Below are 14,613 nucleotides of genomic sequence, written 5' to 3'. Positions count from 1 at the left end.
GAGCCCTTCTTAAAATCTACTAGACTATGTCAGTGGGCGAAAATACCTTGAGAGCCGTGGATTAGTGTCTGTAAAATGTGAAAGGTTAGCTCCATGAATGGACACACATATATATATTTGTCCCTCGGAACAAAGAGGAAGAAAAAAACAAGGAGGGGAAGGTGTTGCATCAACATCCAACGTGGACTGAACAGAGCGACTAAAAACCTCTGGAGTAAAGAAATAATTAAAACAACCATAGATTCATTAGATATGTCCATAATAAATCTGTCTACCCATCCCCTACTCGTGAGGAAACGCAAGTCCTGAATTTGGGCCTTAACCTTTGCCCCACGTCATCGTACAACTATGCTGAAACCTGCATCGACTTTGACAAGTGCATGCGCAAAGTGAGACTGAAAAAATTCTTTACCATGAACCCACCTAAACCCAAAACTAATCCTCGGGGATCTACTGATGTTTCTATACAGGATATGATTGCACTGAGTGATCTAGAGCACTTGATAACCGAAGGAAATAACATTGTCGATACTTGGGAACAAGAATGTGAACTAATGAGTATAGACCCTACCGGGCCAGGTAAGACTGAACTAAAAGTTAGATCTCATTTTAATCTCATGTTCAATCCAGGAGGGCATATAGAGGCGTTCCAAGATTTGGTAATTAATAACTTGAAAAAAATCAGGAAAAAATGGGCTCCATCTAAAAAAATGTAACCCCTTCACAATAGCGCACGGTGCCATGATGGATTACATTATTAAACCGTCAGATAAAGGGACGAATATAGTAATCATGAATCTTGAAGATTACATAAGAGGCCCAAAGACAACTTCTGGACAAAGACTGTTATGGAAAACTGAGGACCCTTCACAGGCCATGAACAACAAATTATGTGAACTATTACAGACATGGAAAGAGAGACTTGCTGGTTGAAGATATATGTACATTTTTACATCCAAAATTCCCAGTGATTCCTACTATCTACCTCTTGCCCAAAGTGCACAAGAGCCTGTTAAGACCTCTGGGCAGACCAATAGTAACTCTATGTGGAGCACTGTTGGAAAACACCTCAAGATTTATAGATGAGACATTAGTATCTTTTTGTGACTACTCTGCCCTCTTATGTAAGAGATAAAAAAGCTTTCTTGAGCTGGATAGAAGGAATACCACGGGAATCTACTTATTTACTCACGACATTAGGCGGAGTCTCTCTACATGTCAATAAAACATTTGGATGGCCTTAAGGCATGTGAATATTTTTTGCATACCAGATCCATGAATTACCTCCAACATGGGTGTAGATCCTCGAGATGATCACACTTTGTTTGACCAATAATTGCTTTCTTTTTAATCTGTTTTTTGTGCAACTCCAAAGAACTGCTATGGGCACAACTTTTGCCCCCTCATATGCTAACTTGACCATGGGTTGGTGGGAGAAGTTTGTGGTGTGGCATCCCAGAAACGGTCAATATACATCTAAAATTGCCTTATGGCTACGGTATATTGATGACTTGTTTATCTGGGAAGGCACAAGTTTGGAATGGTTAGACTTTAAGATACTCAATACTAACAAACTTAATTTGAAGTTCACTGAGAGCCACAGCAAGACTGCTATCATCTTCTTTGATATTCTTGTTACAGTGGCTCAAGGGAAACTAACCACAAGTCTTTATAGGAAGCCAACCAGCTCTAATATTCCACTCCATGCCAAGAGTAATCCCACAGCCCTGAAGTGGAGCATCCCATATGGGGAATTCATTCGCATCCGCAGAAACTGTTCGAAGATTGATACTTTTGACAGCGTGGCCTCACAGCCCTAAAGTTTAACCTCTTAAGTGCCAAGGGCGAGGTATCTCGTCCTTGGGATTACCTCCCTGTTGCCAAGGACGAGATACCTCATCCTTGGCACTTAAGGGGTTAATGACACAGAAAATGTTAGAAGGCATTGCATGGCGAAATACCAAAATCACCAAAAAAGGACTTGGCACTGGGGGGAGGGACCCATTGCAGTTAAAAGGTTAAACATCGGGGTTACCCCAAAAAAGTACTTGAGAGAGTGTGAGGATGTGAGGCTGGAGCGGGACACACGGACAAGGGAGCCCGCTATGCCGCGGGCGGGCGCGACGCTGGGGGCGGACGCCGAGAAGGTCTCCCTGTTGACGGGAGAGCCTTGTCGGCGTCCCGCGACAGTGCCGGCATTACAGCCGCGGCGCCGCGGGTGCTCACAGCTGCAGCGCCGCGTGTGCCCGCGAGGACCTGGTTCACTGGCGCTGCGGCTGGGAGACCCGCGAACGGAGTGCACTTCGGCGGCCTCCGGCGGCGAGCGGCGGCGAGGCTCGGGAACTAGAGGGCCCGACCCGTGCCGACCGCTCGACGTCGGAGGTGCGCCGGACAGATGGGTAGGAACCCATAAGGGGGAACCAACCAGAACCCCCTCCTTACCTAATGCAGGGCAGACGCCAACCGGCAGCATGGGGCCTCAGTCAGTGCGGGCCTCCGGGAGGCAGTCCTCGAGGGAGACACCATATTGGGTGGGCGGGGCCAATGAAGGGGGAGTGGCTGACAACAGGGAGGGGAAGCCAGAACCAGGCAGCCAGACTAAAGGAGGAGGTGGGGAGGAGGCAACGCTTTTTATAGAGGGTGGGTGTCTAGAGTCCCCACCAATCGAACAGGGGGGGAGGGAAGTTAGTCCCGATTGGTCCTTTTTCCCTTCAAACACCAGGTATAAAAGGGACTGGCCTAATGGCGTTTTGGTTGCTTTTTGCAGGGAGAAGGAGAGGAGAGTGAGAGCAACTGGTGGGCCTATCCGGGTCCGTGAGAGTAGGAGAAAATTAAAGAGAAGAGGAATTCCTGGTGCCTTTCCCTCACAGTGAAGTAACTGTGGGGTCAACCTGGAGTCCAACTACCGTGGTTAAGACATTGTGCAATAAAGGTCTACAAAGCTCCACTTTGGCTACTGTCCTGATTTCCACAGAGAGCCTATTTAAAAGCCAGCGATAAAGATCGATCTCTATTATTGGTAGCAGACACTCCTAAACCTGCAACTATAGACATGGGGGAGACATGTCTTATTTTGACTTATAGGAGTGGAGCACAAAATATATGCCAGGTCATGCATAGACAGTGGCATGTTCTTAAATCAGACGAATATTTAAGTGACATTTTGGGAGATCGGGTAAACATTACATTCCGTAGGTCTCCTTCCTTTAAAGACACTTCAGTACCAAGTTTTATGAGCCCTACAAACAAGTTATTGTCAAGTAGTTGGATGAACACTAAAGGTTTTCAAAAATGTTTCAAATGTAAAGCTTGTACCTATGCTGTCAATACCACTTGTTATTTACATCCTGTTTTGGGCAAGAATATTAAGATCATGTCAAGGATCACATGTGAAACTGAGTTTGTGGTCTGTGTTGAACTGCCCATGCAATAAGTGGTATGTGGGTAGCACCATAGGAAAACTGAAGCTGAGTGTGCTCCAACATATCAGGGCAATTAAAAATGTGGACCCAACCTATCGATGGCTCTCCATTTTAAGATCAAACATGGAGGCAAAATAGAGGGATTTTCTTTTTTTTCTTTTTTTTTAAATTTGTATTATTTTAAACAAACACAGCACACCAAACATTACAACCTTTTTCAAGACGTTCATAATCAGTATCAAGACTTCATATTATCCAGTGTTATTCTGTCCCCCCCTCCCACCAACTCGAGCCGTCTCATCCGTGCCAAACTAGAGGGATTTTCTTTCTTCGGAATTCATACAATACCTAAATTACCCAGAGGAGGAAATCGAGAGCTCTTGTTAAGGCAATTGGAGACCAAATCTTTTTTGGACCTCGAGACCAAAAGACCTAGGTGTCACAATTTAGATGAGGAGCTGTACACATTTTTGGGCTCTTGACAATCTTTCTCCATTTCTCCTCTGAATCATGTGAACATGATCGTGACTAACATTATATTATATCATCTAATTACTAAATTGAATGCCACATAGCTCTCCTCTTATGTTTACATCTTCCTGTGTTTGTTTTATTATCAGGTTTTATCGGTCTTTGAATTTTGCATTTATGTATATATACTTTTGTTGTTGGTTGTTTCTCATGATATTATGAGGGATATTTTGCTTACTTTTAGAATGAACTTTGTTTTTAGCTTGGATTTTAAGGTGGATCAATTTTTGATAAGTTTTTATAACATGGAGGCTTTTGGACACTCTACCCTCTTTCCCCATCCCCTGTTTGAGTAAGTGACTAGTTATGCATATATTTTGTTTACATTTTTTATACGGTACAAAGATTGCACTCTATTAGGATATTATTCCTTGAATAGCATTGGTTTCATATGGTCTATTGGGACATGTTGGACGTTGACAATCATACGACATCACCACTAGACACTTTATTGTAGCAACATTGAAATGCACTATGTACTTTATGTGAGCAATGTTTACATTGCCCTTTAAAACGGGTAGACTCGACCATCCTAAAGCTTTCCATGCATACAGTGTCCTGACAGTCTTCATTTTTAGAGGAATATATGGCCTCCAGTACACCCAGGTATAACTATGTCAATCTTATTATAGCTTGATAGTATGGGTGTAATCAAGATCTCGCATAGGATGTATATCAACTAGTCCTGTATCACAGTGAGGCATGCATGGACACAGAGCACTACGCATTTTATTATTGCTTTTAGGAACTTTCGCTGCTTGGGCACCATGCACTTTAATGTAAATGTTTACATTGATTATTGCTTTTAGGCATTTTCTTGGAATTTTTGTACATCGTAATGTTTCTCTGCTATTTTGCACTGTTCATGTCTGCTCTCCCATATGGACTATTTTATGATGTATTTTGTCAGCCTTCCATTCAGGAGATGGCATATTGTGAAAATATACTGTCTGCCACGCACCATATGGAGGAACAGCACCTTGTCCACTGGGCACTCATCGTGTACTTGTTTGTGTCCAACCGTGTTAGAGGTAGGACACAGAGTTGCGGCGACTCCGCATTTACGACCCTTTCTGTTTAGTTAATTATTTTGGCCACTCTGGGGACATGTATATATTAACAGAAGTCGTGCTTAACAGGTAGTGCCCAGTTGTACCAGGGTTTACACATTACTGTTTTTACCCGGCACGTGTGTTTACATTTTGGGCATTTAAAAATACAGGAGGTGGCATTTCCTCTATTTTGGTGCGAGACAGGATGGTAACACCTAACAATATCATGACATTCATTAAGTGTTGAGACCAATCATGCCCCCCTTTTTTGCATTTGCTTTAGGCGGACGTGTGATATTTAAATATGTCCGCCACTGTAAACTGAAAAACGTGATGTTGTTGGGAAAAGGACACTCTACACATTACCATAGAGTATTGAAGGTTTAAATGAAAGTCCATCATCAGTTTTCATGTTACAAACGTGATCAATCAGTTAGTGTACCGCGAAACATGGCGGTTTTATCCAGGCTTCTGCTTTCTCTTATGCACATGTAACAATAAAGGAATGTTTGTGCTACCTGGACATGCTGTGATGTTCCCTTATTGCTGAGTGGATACTACCTCTGCTTGGCTGCCCTCATGAGTGCACTCCACCAGAATCGGCCTTTTTTTTAAAGGCTTTTCTTATTTATATATATATATATATATATATATATATATATATATATATATATATATATATATATATATATATATATATATATAATAGGCTCTGAAAACAGTTTGGCCAGCTCTTTTCCACATGTGCTAATATATAATGCAATCGTAATCATGGAGCAAAGCGATCTCTGCAGGCTAACTAAGTGTATGCTAGTGCAGTTGATCTATAGATGTACAGACTGGATGGAACTATTGATTACTATTTTGAGTAAACATCTAGTTTGCTTTATCTATTCATTATGTGAGGGGAACGATAGTAAGAGACTAAGCCGACTGTATGGCATAGCAGGCAGAGAACTGGGCAAACTAGGTGAAATATTGTAGTTTGCGGCCATCTCACATTCCGGTTAGCTGGTATAAAGCAACATAGTGATTAGATAGCATTCAAGGAGTATGGTATCAGCTCATGGGTTGATCACCAGTTACAAGATATATGTAACCAGTAGGTTACAGAACTAGGTCTGCGATCAAAAGCATTTGGCCGTGTGATCATGTACATTTTCAGAAGTGTCCACTGATCAATATGATGCATCTTCCCAAACAAAATGAAATACATTTGACATTTTTAGATTTAGATGTACTAACTTACTTTACTGTAAAGCATGGAGACAATGCAGCGTTTTATAGTAGTGATATTGTAATTATGAATCATGTAACAAATTACATTTTTAGAAATAGAATTGCAAGATTGTATTAAAAAAAAAACTAAATATACTGGTCTTTGGCAGACAGGATACAGTTTGCTTAATACAAGTATTATCCTGATAACTTCTGGTTTGCAATTATTTAAAAAAAGAAAAGGACAATTTTTCCTAGCACTCCCATACAGGCCTTTGGCACATAAGAGCCTAGGAGAGCATTACTGCTGCACTCCCTCTTCATTTGCCCTTTTTGCAGTGTCCAGAGAAAAGAGGGTGGGGAGAGCCCTGAAGGCAAGGGAATAATACAGGGCAATCTTAAATAGCTAGCTTTGCTACACAAGTGCCAATTTAGTTCAAAAACCTACAGAATTGCATAGCAAGTTGCCACACGACACTGCTTATTTTGTGCCTTGTATATAATCAACAAATGAGGAGAGCTCAAATGGAAATACACGCAACAGTGCTTGAAATGAATAACAAGAATTTAAATGCGGCACGGGAGTTATGCTGGAGCATGGAGAAGGAAAACGTGCTGCTGCTATGGTCCACACTTCTTTGCGCGTGGAAGCACCATAATCCTCTTCGTCACTCAAGTACGCTGGTGCCGGTGGACGGTGGTGCGCGCATGTGAGGTTCAGGTATGCACCTGCTACTACAGGGATAAAACTATGGGCATTCTTTTCTTCCCCCCGAACCCTCATTTCGTCATTGAACAGTGCATGGAATTCAGTGCTCTTGCTAGCATGCCTTAGGATCAGCCGTGCGTCCCCCTACTGAAGGGAAGCAAGTTGCGGAATATACGCTCCGGACTAGGAGCTCAGACCGACCTTTGCTTTTCACTTTTTCTGCTCTTGAGTAGATTAGACGATGTGGGCAGGGCTTGCTCCCTTGCTGGAGCTCCCCCGAGTAGCTGGCGTCAGCTTTTTTGATGGTTTTCTCTCCTCCTAATTAGCACCAGGCAAATGGTAGTGAGATAGTGAGATACCCCCTCCCAAGAGCAGGAGCCGACCCACAATCTAGTCTTTGTAACCCACCTTTGTGGGGTCCCCAGTTGCAGCAGGCAGCCCGTGCGGGAAGCTCTCCCCTCATCGGCGTCTCAGCAATATATCAGCAAAGCGATTTTATCGGTTCGGTCCAGGCCAATCCACTCGGGGACCTGCCTTTAGGCCAAGCCCTCTCCTCAGACCCCTAATGGGTGGGCCAGTCCAAGAGAAGCCGTCATTGAGAAATGGCCCTAAAGGTACGCTTCCAAACAATAACATGACATTCCATTGTGTTTTTTTTCCAAGACAAAGGCATAAAAAATAAAACAAAGCATAGAAATTTAATTTAACCATTCTAAAGTTTGGTGGATAAAACACTGTCTTCTCTACTGTCTGTGTGTAGTCATTTTTACCCTTAGCAGCCATGGTTTGGACTTAAATGCGCGGCTACAGTTCCTGAAGTTGCGTTCGGGTCATCCAAACACAAGCTACTTGTGTTTTATGCAAACAAGTAAAATACCCTAATACATGTGCAAAGTGCACAAACATATCCACAGCCCCCACCACGCACACCTAAAAAAAAAAACACCTCTGTTCAGTGATACGCAGTGGGACAAAACAAAATGAACATTCAGCGAATACACAAGATGATTCGGGGGACCTAACACGCAGTAAGGCTGCTGTTCGTGTCCAACAGGGAGACAATAAAATTAAAAGTATTCTGCGAAATGTTCAAAATGATCTGCCACACCAATACATTTTTTCAACATAAACCACATAAAAATCATTAAAAAAAAATAATTAGTCGGCAAAATGTTTTAAACAGTTAAAACAGACTGGTGTGCAGTTGAGGGAAACATAGGTTGTGGTTGTTGTGACAATGCTGTGGCCCATGCTGGAATCAGTTCTTGGACTGGGCTGTGGTGGACCTGATGGTACCTATGCCTTTGAGGCTGCACCAGCTATATGATGGCTAAAGATAGCCATATGAGGCTGTGACCGATGTTTGATGGCAGGACCTTGACATCTCCCCCCTTGTGTTTCCAAGGGCTCTAGCTAGGTACATGAGTCCAAGTGGCATTGAATGAAGTCCGACTTTGCCAGAGCTTGTTTTGCCTATAATCGTCAAGTAGCCTGGGGCTCATAATTTAGCAAGGAGACCCAGGTACCATTGTTTGGAAAGCAGACCCCTTAGTTCGCGCTATAGGTGATACAAGGGTTTATGATGGAGAAAGGAGACACAGGAGCTTATTCTATTAAAAGGGGCTTGCAGCCACTGCTATAGAAAGGAGACCGGTGTTAATGCATTAGATGTTCCCGGGCCTCATGCAGCTTAAGGTTACAGAGGAATGCATGGTGTTGAATTGGTACACATAAGTTAAGCTTGGAGTGGAAATAACATAAAAAGGAAAACACACATTAGACTTGGTATTGAAAGGATGTAAGGTATGGAAAGGAGACTTGACTGCTTAATAAAGAAGCGGGAATGTACAGCAACCCAAAAGGCCTCCTTAAGAATTATGGTTAGAACAGTAACAGCTCAAATATTTCATGTGCTTCTTTATTTTCAGGCTTGAATTGAAAATGGAGCTCAATAAGAAGAAACGACTGGGTGGTGTTGGTACTCCCACGGCGTCTCAGGGGAAGAGGTTGCGAGGAGACTGGGACGATGATGGCCCTTCGCAATTTGAAGAGGAGCTTGCATTTTTGGATGAGGTGGAAGCAGAGATGGAGATGGATTCACAACCTGCCAGTGATGTTCTACCCATTAGTAAGTGCATATTCCCCTGTTAACCCGACCGCCACAGCAGACTTCTGTCTTCAATCATTGATAGTGTTACTGTTCATCATAGCTTTCTTAGTGTGTTTATATGGTTCAGATTCTTCCAAAGTGGGAGGAGGGTATGATTTTGGGACTTTTTGGGATGCTGCAATGGCTCAGTTCATATTGGTGTTGCTGTGGCTGTAGACATGGCATTACTTTTAATATGGATAAACATGTTTCCTTGTCCTTTATGGTATGGCTAATGGGCTTCTCGTTGTTGGTATGATTTGTGTGACTTGCAGTTGTTGGTATTAGTATGGCACTCTGACACATCATATAGTGCGGGGTATCTCTTAGGTTTTTGTTGATGTGGATTGCAAACTGTTCCCCAGTGTTTGGGTCAGTGCCTTTTTGTCGAGTGTATCCAAATTCTCATGATTGGTGTTGGTATTGGGTTTCTTGACCAACAAATTAATTGCAGGTCTGGTTTGTGTTTTTGTGACAGTGGTGTGGTTGAGCTAGTTGCTGGTGTAGCTGTAATCTGTTGCCAGAATTATCAGTGCTTGGGTGCATTTTGACTAGGTTTATAAGGCTCATGGCGTTCTATCATCTCAACTCAGTGTTACTGTCTCATCTCATCTTACTACTGTTGGTTCAGGTCATGGTTTCTTTCTCATGATCTATTGCGGTGTGTGTCTGTGCATGTGTGCATCTCATGATAGCTTCTCTGTATTCGTATTTTCCACTTGTCATTTTTCTTCTTGATAGTTTAGGTTTGATTTGTGGTTTGTTGCTGGTGTAACCTTTGATTGTTTCTATTTGCAGGATTTTGTTTGTGGTGCTTGTAATGTTTGTGTAGTCATGCCTTCTTGCAGTTTTGGTAGCGATAGTGGCTTATTGTAGGTATTTACCTTTTGTCGTTGGTATTATTGTCTATTGTCCAGTCTTGGGTTTGTTGGTATTTTCCCTCCATGATTAGTTTGATTTGAGTCCTTTTTCTGCTGATGACCCTTGACTTCTCAACATCATTGGTTTGGCTCATGGATTGTGGTTCATGTCATTTCTTCTTGTCAGCATTGTTTTGGGTTATTTATTTTTATGTTGGAGGTTCTTGTTGTTCATAAGACTTGTGCGGTTGGTGTCAGTCGTGGCATGTCTTGGTGTGCTTTGCTGGCTTGGTTGGGTGGACCTTTGCTTGTATTGTTAGCTTGGGTTATCTTTACATGTTTGTATGGCTTGGAGCTTCTTGTTGCTGTTGATGTTGCTGGTGAAGTTGATATTACTTGGCTTATGTGTCTCTTGATTTGGCTTTATATGTTGCTTCATATTGGATCTCTCAATGCAGTTGGAACGTGAAAAAAACGACATCAGTAAGTGGCATGTGCTTCAAAAAGTCATGACTACACAGTGTTGTTGAGGCTGAATCAAACACACTTAAACATGGTCAGTGCACTGACACATAAATGCTTTTAATGAGGCAATACATTATAATGCATGTACTGTAATCAATTTATAACTCTTTCAGACAGAGAATGTGTTTCTGTAAACGTGGGTCATGCAATAACTGCAAATTTGCACTGATTTATGTGACACTATATATTGATTTGCTCAATAATAGATTTTATGTCTGGTAATTCATTCATTGAAACAGTAATTATGTGGTCTATGTAATCGTGTGTATGTTATGTTACTGGCATTCGAATAGCGCCTTTTACCATTGGTGTGATTCCAAAGCGTTGTGGGTTGAACGTCCTCTGGGACCGCACTCCAGGTCAGTAGAGAGAGTAATGTAGTAAAATGTGCTTGGGGGCACTCTGTATGTGTGCAACCATTGTGCAATAGGTGACGTGTAGCTGCATACTAGTGCTAGGTGTGATTGTGTAATATCAATAGAATGTGTGCAGCAAGACCAATGGATTTGGGTATCTGCATTCTGGCTGCGCTGCTGTTTGATAATGATGTTATATGTGCAGCTATGCCGATTTCGAGGGGTTATGGCTGCGTTCTAAAGACTGTTGAGGTGAACGTGGAGGTGTCTAAGTATGTGTGCAGCTACACCGAATTAATTGAGGGGTGTAGCTGCATTCTATTGGTTGGTGCAAGAGTTAGCATAGTGGTGTGTTCGAGATTTCCTAGGAGACCTAGTTCCTGTTGTGTTCCAGTGCCTGTCGAACGGGTGGTATCTCCCTGTTTCTTGTTGGGTCAGATTTGGTGACAGGTAGATCTGGCCCAAAACTCATGTTACTGTATAGGTGCAAGCGATGTCCTCGGTCGGCAGTTCTGCTAAATGGAATCCCTGATAGGTAGTTCTAGCAGGAGATTCCTAGATAGTTGGGATTAACAAAGAATAGGTGCTATAACGTTCCTTGCTATATAATTCTCCATTGGGATTTTCAGATGTGTCTGATTTGCAAGCAAGGGCATTTCCTCGACTGATGGTGTAGTGTGTATTTTCAGGGTAATGATCAAGTTCATAAGTGCTATTAGTTATTAGTGCTTGAGTTGTTCTGCTAAATAGATTATCGGTAGGTAGTTCTGCTATATACATTCACTGGTGGGTATTAGCACAATAACTGCAAGACGGCCCTCTGGTATCTAGTTCTGCTCTTGGATTTCCAGGTGCGTAGGATTAGCAGGTGTATGCCTTCTTTGACTGATTGCATAGTGCATAATTGCATAGCCTTGATCAAGCTCACGAGTGTCATTGGGTTATGAGTCTGGCACAATCAGCCCTGATTAATGGTGATAGATAACTCTAGGCTTCGGAGCGCACGGAATTCCTGTGGATGAGGTGATGAATACATTCCGTCAAGTACATGGGTGCCGGTACGATTCGGGTTTCAAGTTTGGACAAAAGCTCCAGTTAATGACGCTGGATATCGTCTGGCCTGAGGGTGTATGATAGGGTCCGTAATCAGGGGGGGTGCCATGCCAGGGGTCGGTTGTGGTGGTAGATTGGGTGATTCACTGCATTCCCTTATGTGTTTTAGGCAAAGAGCCAGGTTTTGTTTGCCTTCAGGAAAGCCATGTAGTCTTCACTGTGTCTAATGCGGGGAGGCAATGAGTTCCCCAAAGTTGGCACCAGGGTTGAGTAGGCTGACCCTATAATCCTGGACGAATTGCAGGTGGGGACCACTAGGAGGAGGGCAGTGCTGGACCAAGGGTGCGAGTCGGGTGGTAAGCTGTTATCTTTTCTTTTAGGAATTTGGGGTCGCCCGGTGGGTAATGCATAGGAATTTGAAGGTAGCCCAGCTTCCAATCGGGAGCCAGTGTAGGGCGCAGAGAGCCGGTGAGATATATGGTTCCTTCATCCCAATGTGAGAAGCAGTCTCGAGTTTAACTGGTAGGTCGGTGCGCCCAGCTAGACAGAATTCACATAGTCCAGTCTGGACATTACAATGGACATAATTGGAGCTAGTCTGTTCGGGTAGGTAAGGTAAGGGAAGGGAAGATACACTTCAGGAGCTTAAGGTGGAAAGGACAGGCTTTGTATGAATTGTTGATGTGGTGAGACAGAGTTGGGTCCGAGTTCATTGTGCAGCCAAGGTTTTTGACAGTGGTGGTCGCAACGGTTTGGGGGGCAGGCCGAGCAAGGGTGGCCAGGGAGTCCATTGGTGAAATCGAGCAGATTTCCGGCATACCATGATCTCAGTTTTACCTGGGTTCAGAAGGGGATGGTTAGTCGTCATCCAGTGGTCAATGTCTGAGAGGCATGCTGCTAGGTCAGGACTCGGGTAGGTGGTCAATTTTGGAATCCTCAGGATGAATTGTCATCCGCATAGTTATAGCAAGTGAGGTTGTGTGAGTGGATGATGCTGGGCAGGGGGTTGAAGAGAAGGGAGAGAGCCTGGCGCCTTGAGGTACTCCAGTGTTTACTGGGCATGCAGCGGAGAGAAATGGAGGGATATGGGTGATTTGATGTCTATTAGGAATGGGGTGATTCAGGAGAGAGCTGAATCATGTATCCTAAGGAGTGCAGTCTGTCAAGGAGGATCATGTGGATCATGGTGTCAAACGCTGCCCAGAGGTAAAAAGAATAAGAGCTGCGTATCCTTCCGAGTCTGCTGTCATTTTGAGGTCATCCAAGATGGAGTTGAGCATGGTTTCTGTTCCGTGGCGCGGACGTAAGCCTGATTGCACGTGGTCTAGGAGATTGTTAGATCCACGAAACCATTGAGCTGTGAGTAAGCAGTGCGGTCGATGAGTTTTGCCAGGAATGTGGTGTTAAATATTGGCCTGTATTTGATTGGTAGTAGGGGATCGAGGGATGCTTTTTTAAGCATAGGTTTTACATGCACAGTTTTGAAGGAGTCTGGGAAGTTGCCAGAGGTGAGGGAGTGGCTGAGAATGGACCTGCCAATTCTCCTGGCGGGTCTGGTAAAGCGGGTGGACAAGAAGGGAGAGTTGGCGTTGAGGGCGACTGTCCTGTTTAAGGCTGTTTTGTAAAAGTGTTCAGACAGAGAGTTGCAGAGCGTTTGTGAGGAGGCAGAAAGCTATACATAAGAAGCACAGAGAGGAAACTGAATGAGTTACTGAACAATTACGAACCATAAGGATGAAGACGATAAACGCCCTCTGGGTTTGCATTGGAGAAACGAACATGGTGATGACATTTCTCAAATAAGTTTTCTTTTTGGATGGAAAGAGTGAGCAGGAGACAGAGAGCTGCGCATGAGACAAAGAAGCGAAAGCCATCTTCCATTATAGAAAAACAATGTGGGTTCTTAACAAAGACAAGGAATTGAATGCATTTTTACAAGAATGGCCCGTATTGTGATGTATTATATATTTCCCATAGAGAGTCCGTAATGCATACAACATCACAAGTGAATCATGAAAAACCTGTTCATATTTTATTAAGGAGTTATCTCTGGATAAGTACTAGAAGACAGAATGCTAGTATCAAACATGAATTCAGTCAATACGTAAATGTGAGTGTAATAAGGTAATTCTGGAAGAAACTTGTAACATCATTACATTCAATCAAAATATTAATTGAGGATTACATTGCAGGTAAAGCAGTAGATGCAGATTGAATTGGGGGTAATAGCAAGTTCATTTTATTTGTTGTACATTTATAGCAGCGCACAAAGCCCTTGGGCCTCTAGGCGCTAGTTACTCTTACAAAAGGTTCCAAGTTACATAGTTACAAGATAATTATAAGGTAGGTAGTGCAGCATCGAATACCAAGACGTAAGTGTCAATAAAGGTTAGTCTGCAGGAAAGAGACTAGGACTTGCCAAGCCTACTGCGTTCATGTTGCAATACCGTGGGTATACTGGGTTACAGAAGGCAAGTGTAGGGAGTGTAATAGATAAAGCATGATTACAAATTACATGGTTGCATGGTTACGAGATACATAGTTGGGAGACAATTTAAGGGTAGGTAGTGCGGAGTCTAATGCCATGACATACATGGCATTAAAGGTGGAGTTTGCAGGATAGACACTGAGACTTGCCCAGTGTACTCGGTCCATGTTGCATTACAGTGGACGAACAGGAACACAGCAGGCAAATAAAGGAATGTAATGGGGAAGCAGTAGGTCGAAGGGCATATTCT

General features: G+C 43.1%; 1 protein-coding gene across 7 annotated transcripts in view; it reads left to right on the top strand.

Moving 5' to 3' along the window:
- Positions 1-14,613, top strand: part of POLD1 (DNA polymerase delta 1, catalytic subunit) — a 1,263,933-nt gene that overhangs the window by 98,014 nt on the left and 1,151,306 nt on the right. For all 7 annotated transcript variants that reach the window (XM_069605393.1, XM_069605349.1, XM_069605354.1 and 4 more), the window contains one exon: positions 8,861-9,060. In XM_069605393.1, coding sequence (XP_069461494.1) covers positions 8,874-9,060 — 187 coding nt within the window. In that variant the 5' untranslated portion in view covers positions 8,861-8,873. The remainder of the gene's footprint in view (positions 1-8,860; positions 9,061-14,613) is intronic.

The sequence above is a fragment of the Ambystoma mexicanum genome, chromosome 1p, assembly GCF_040938575.1.
Source record: "Ambystoma mexicanum isolate Mex_15411 chromosome 1p, UKY_AmexF1_1, whole genome shotgun sequence".
In the NCBI taxonomy this organism is placed as follows: domain Eukaryota; kingdom Metazoa; phylum Chordata; class Amphibia; order Caudata; family Ambystomatidae; genus Ambystoma; species Ambystoma mexicanum.
Note: the sequence above shows the minus strand (reverse complement) of the source record. Positions and strands in the feature narration are given on the sequence as shown.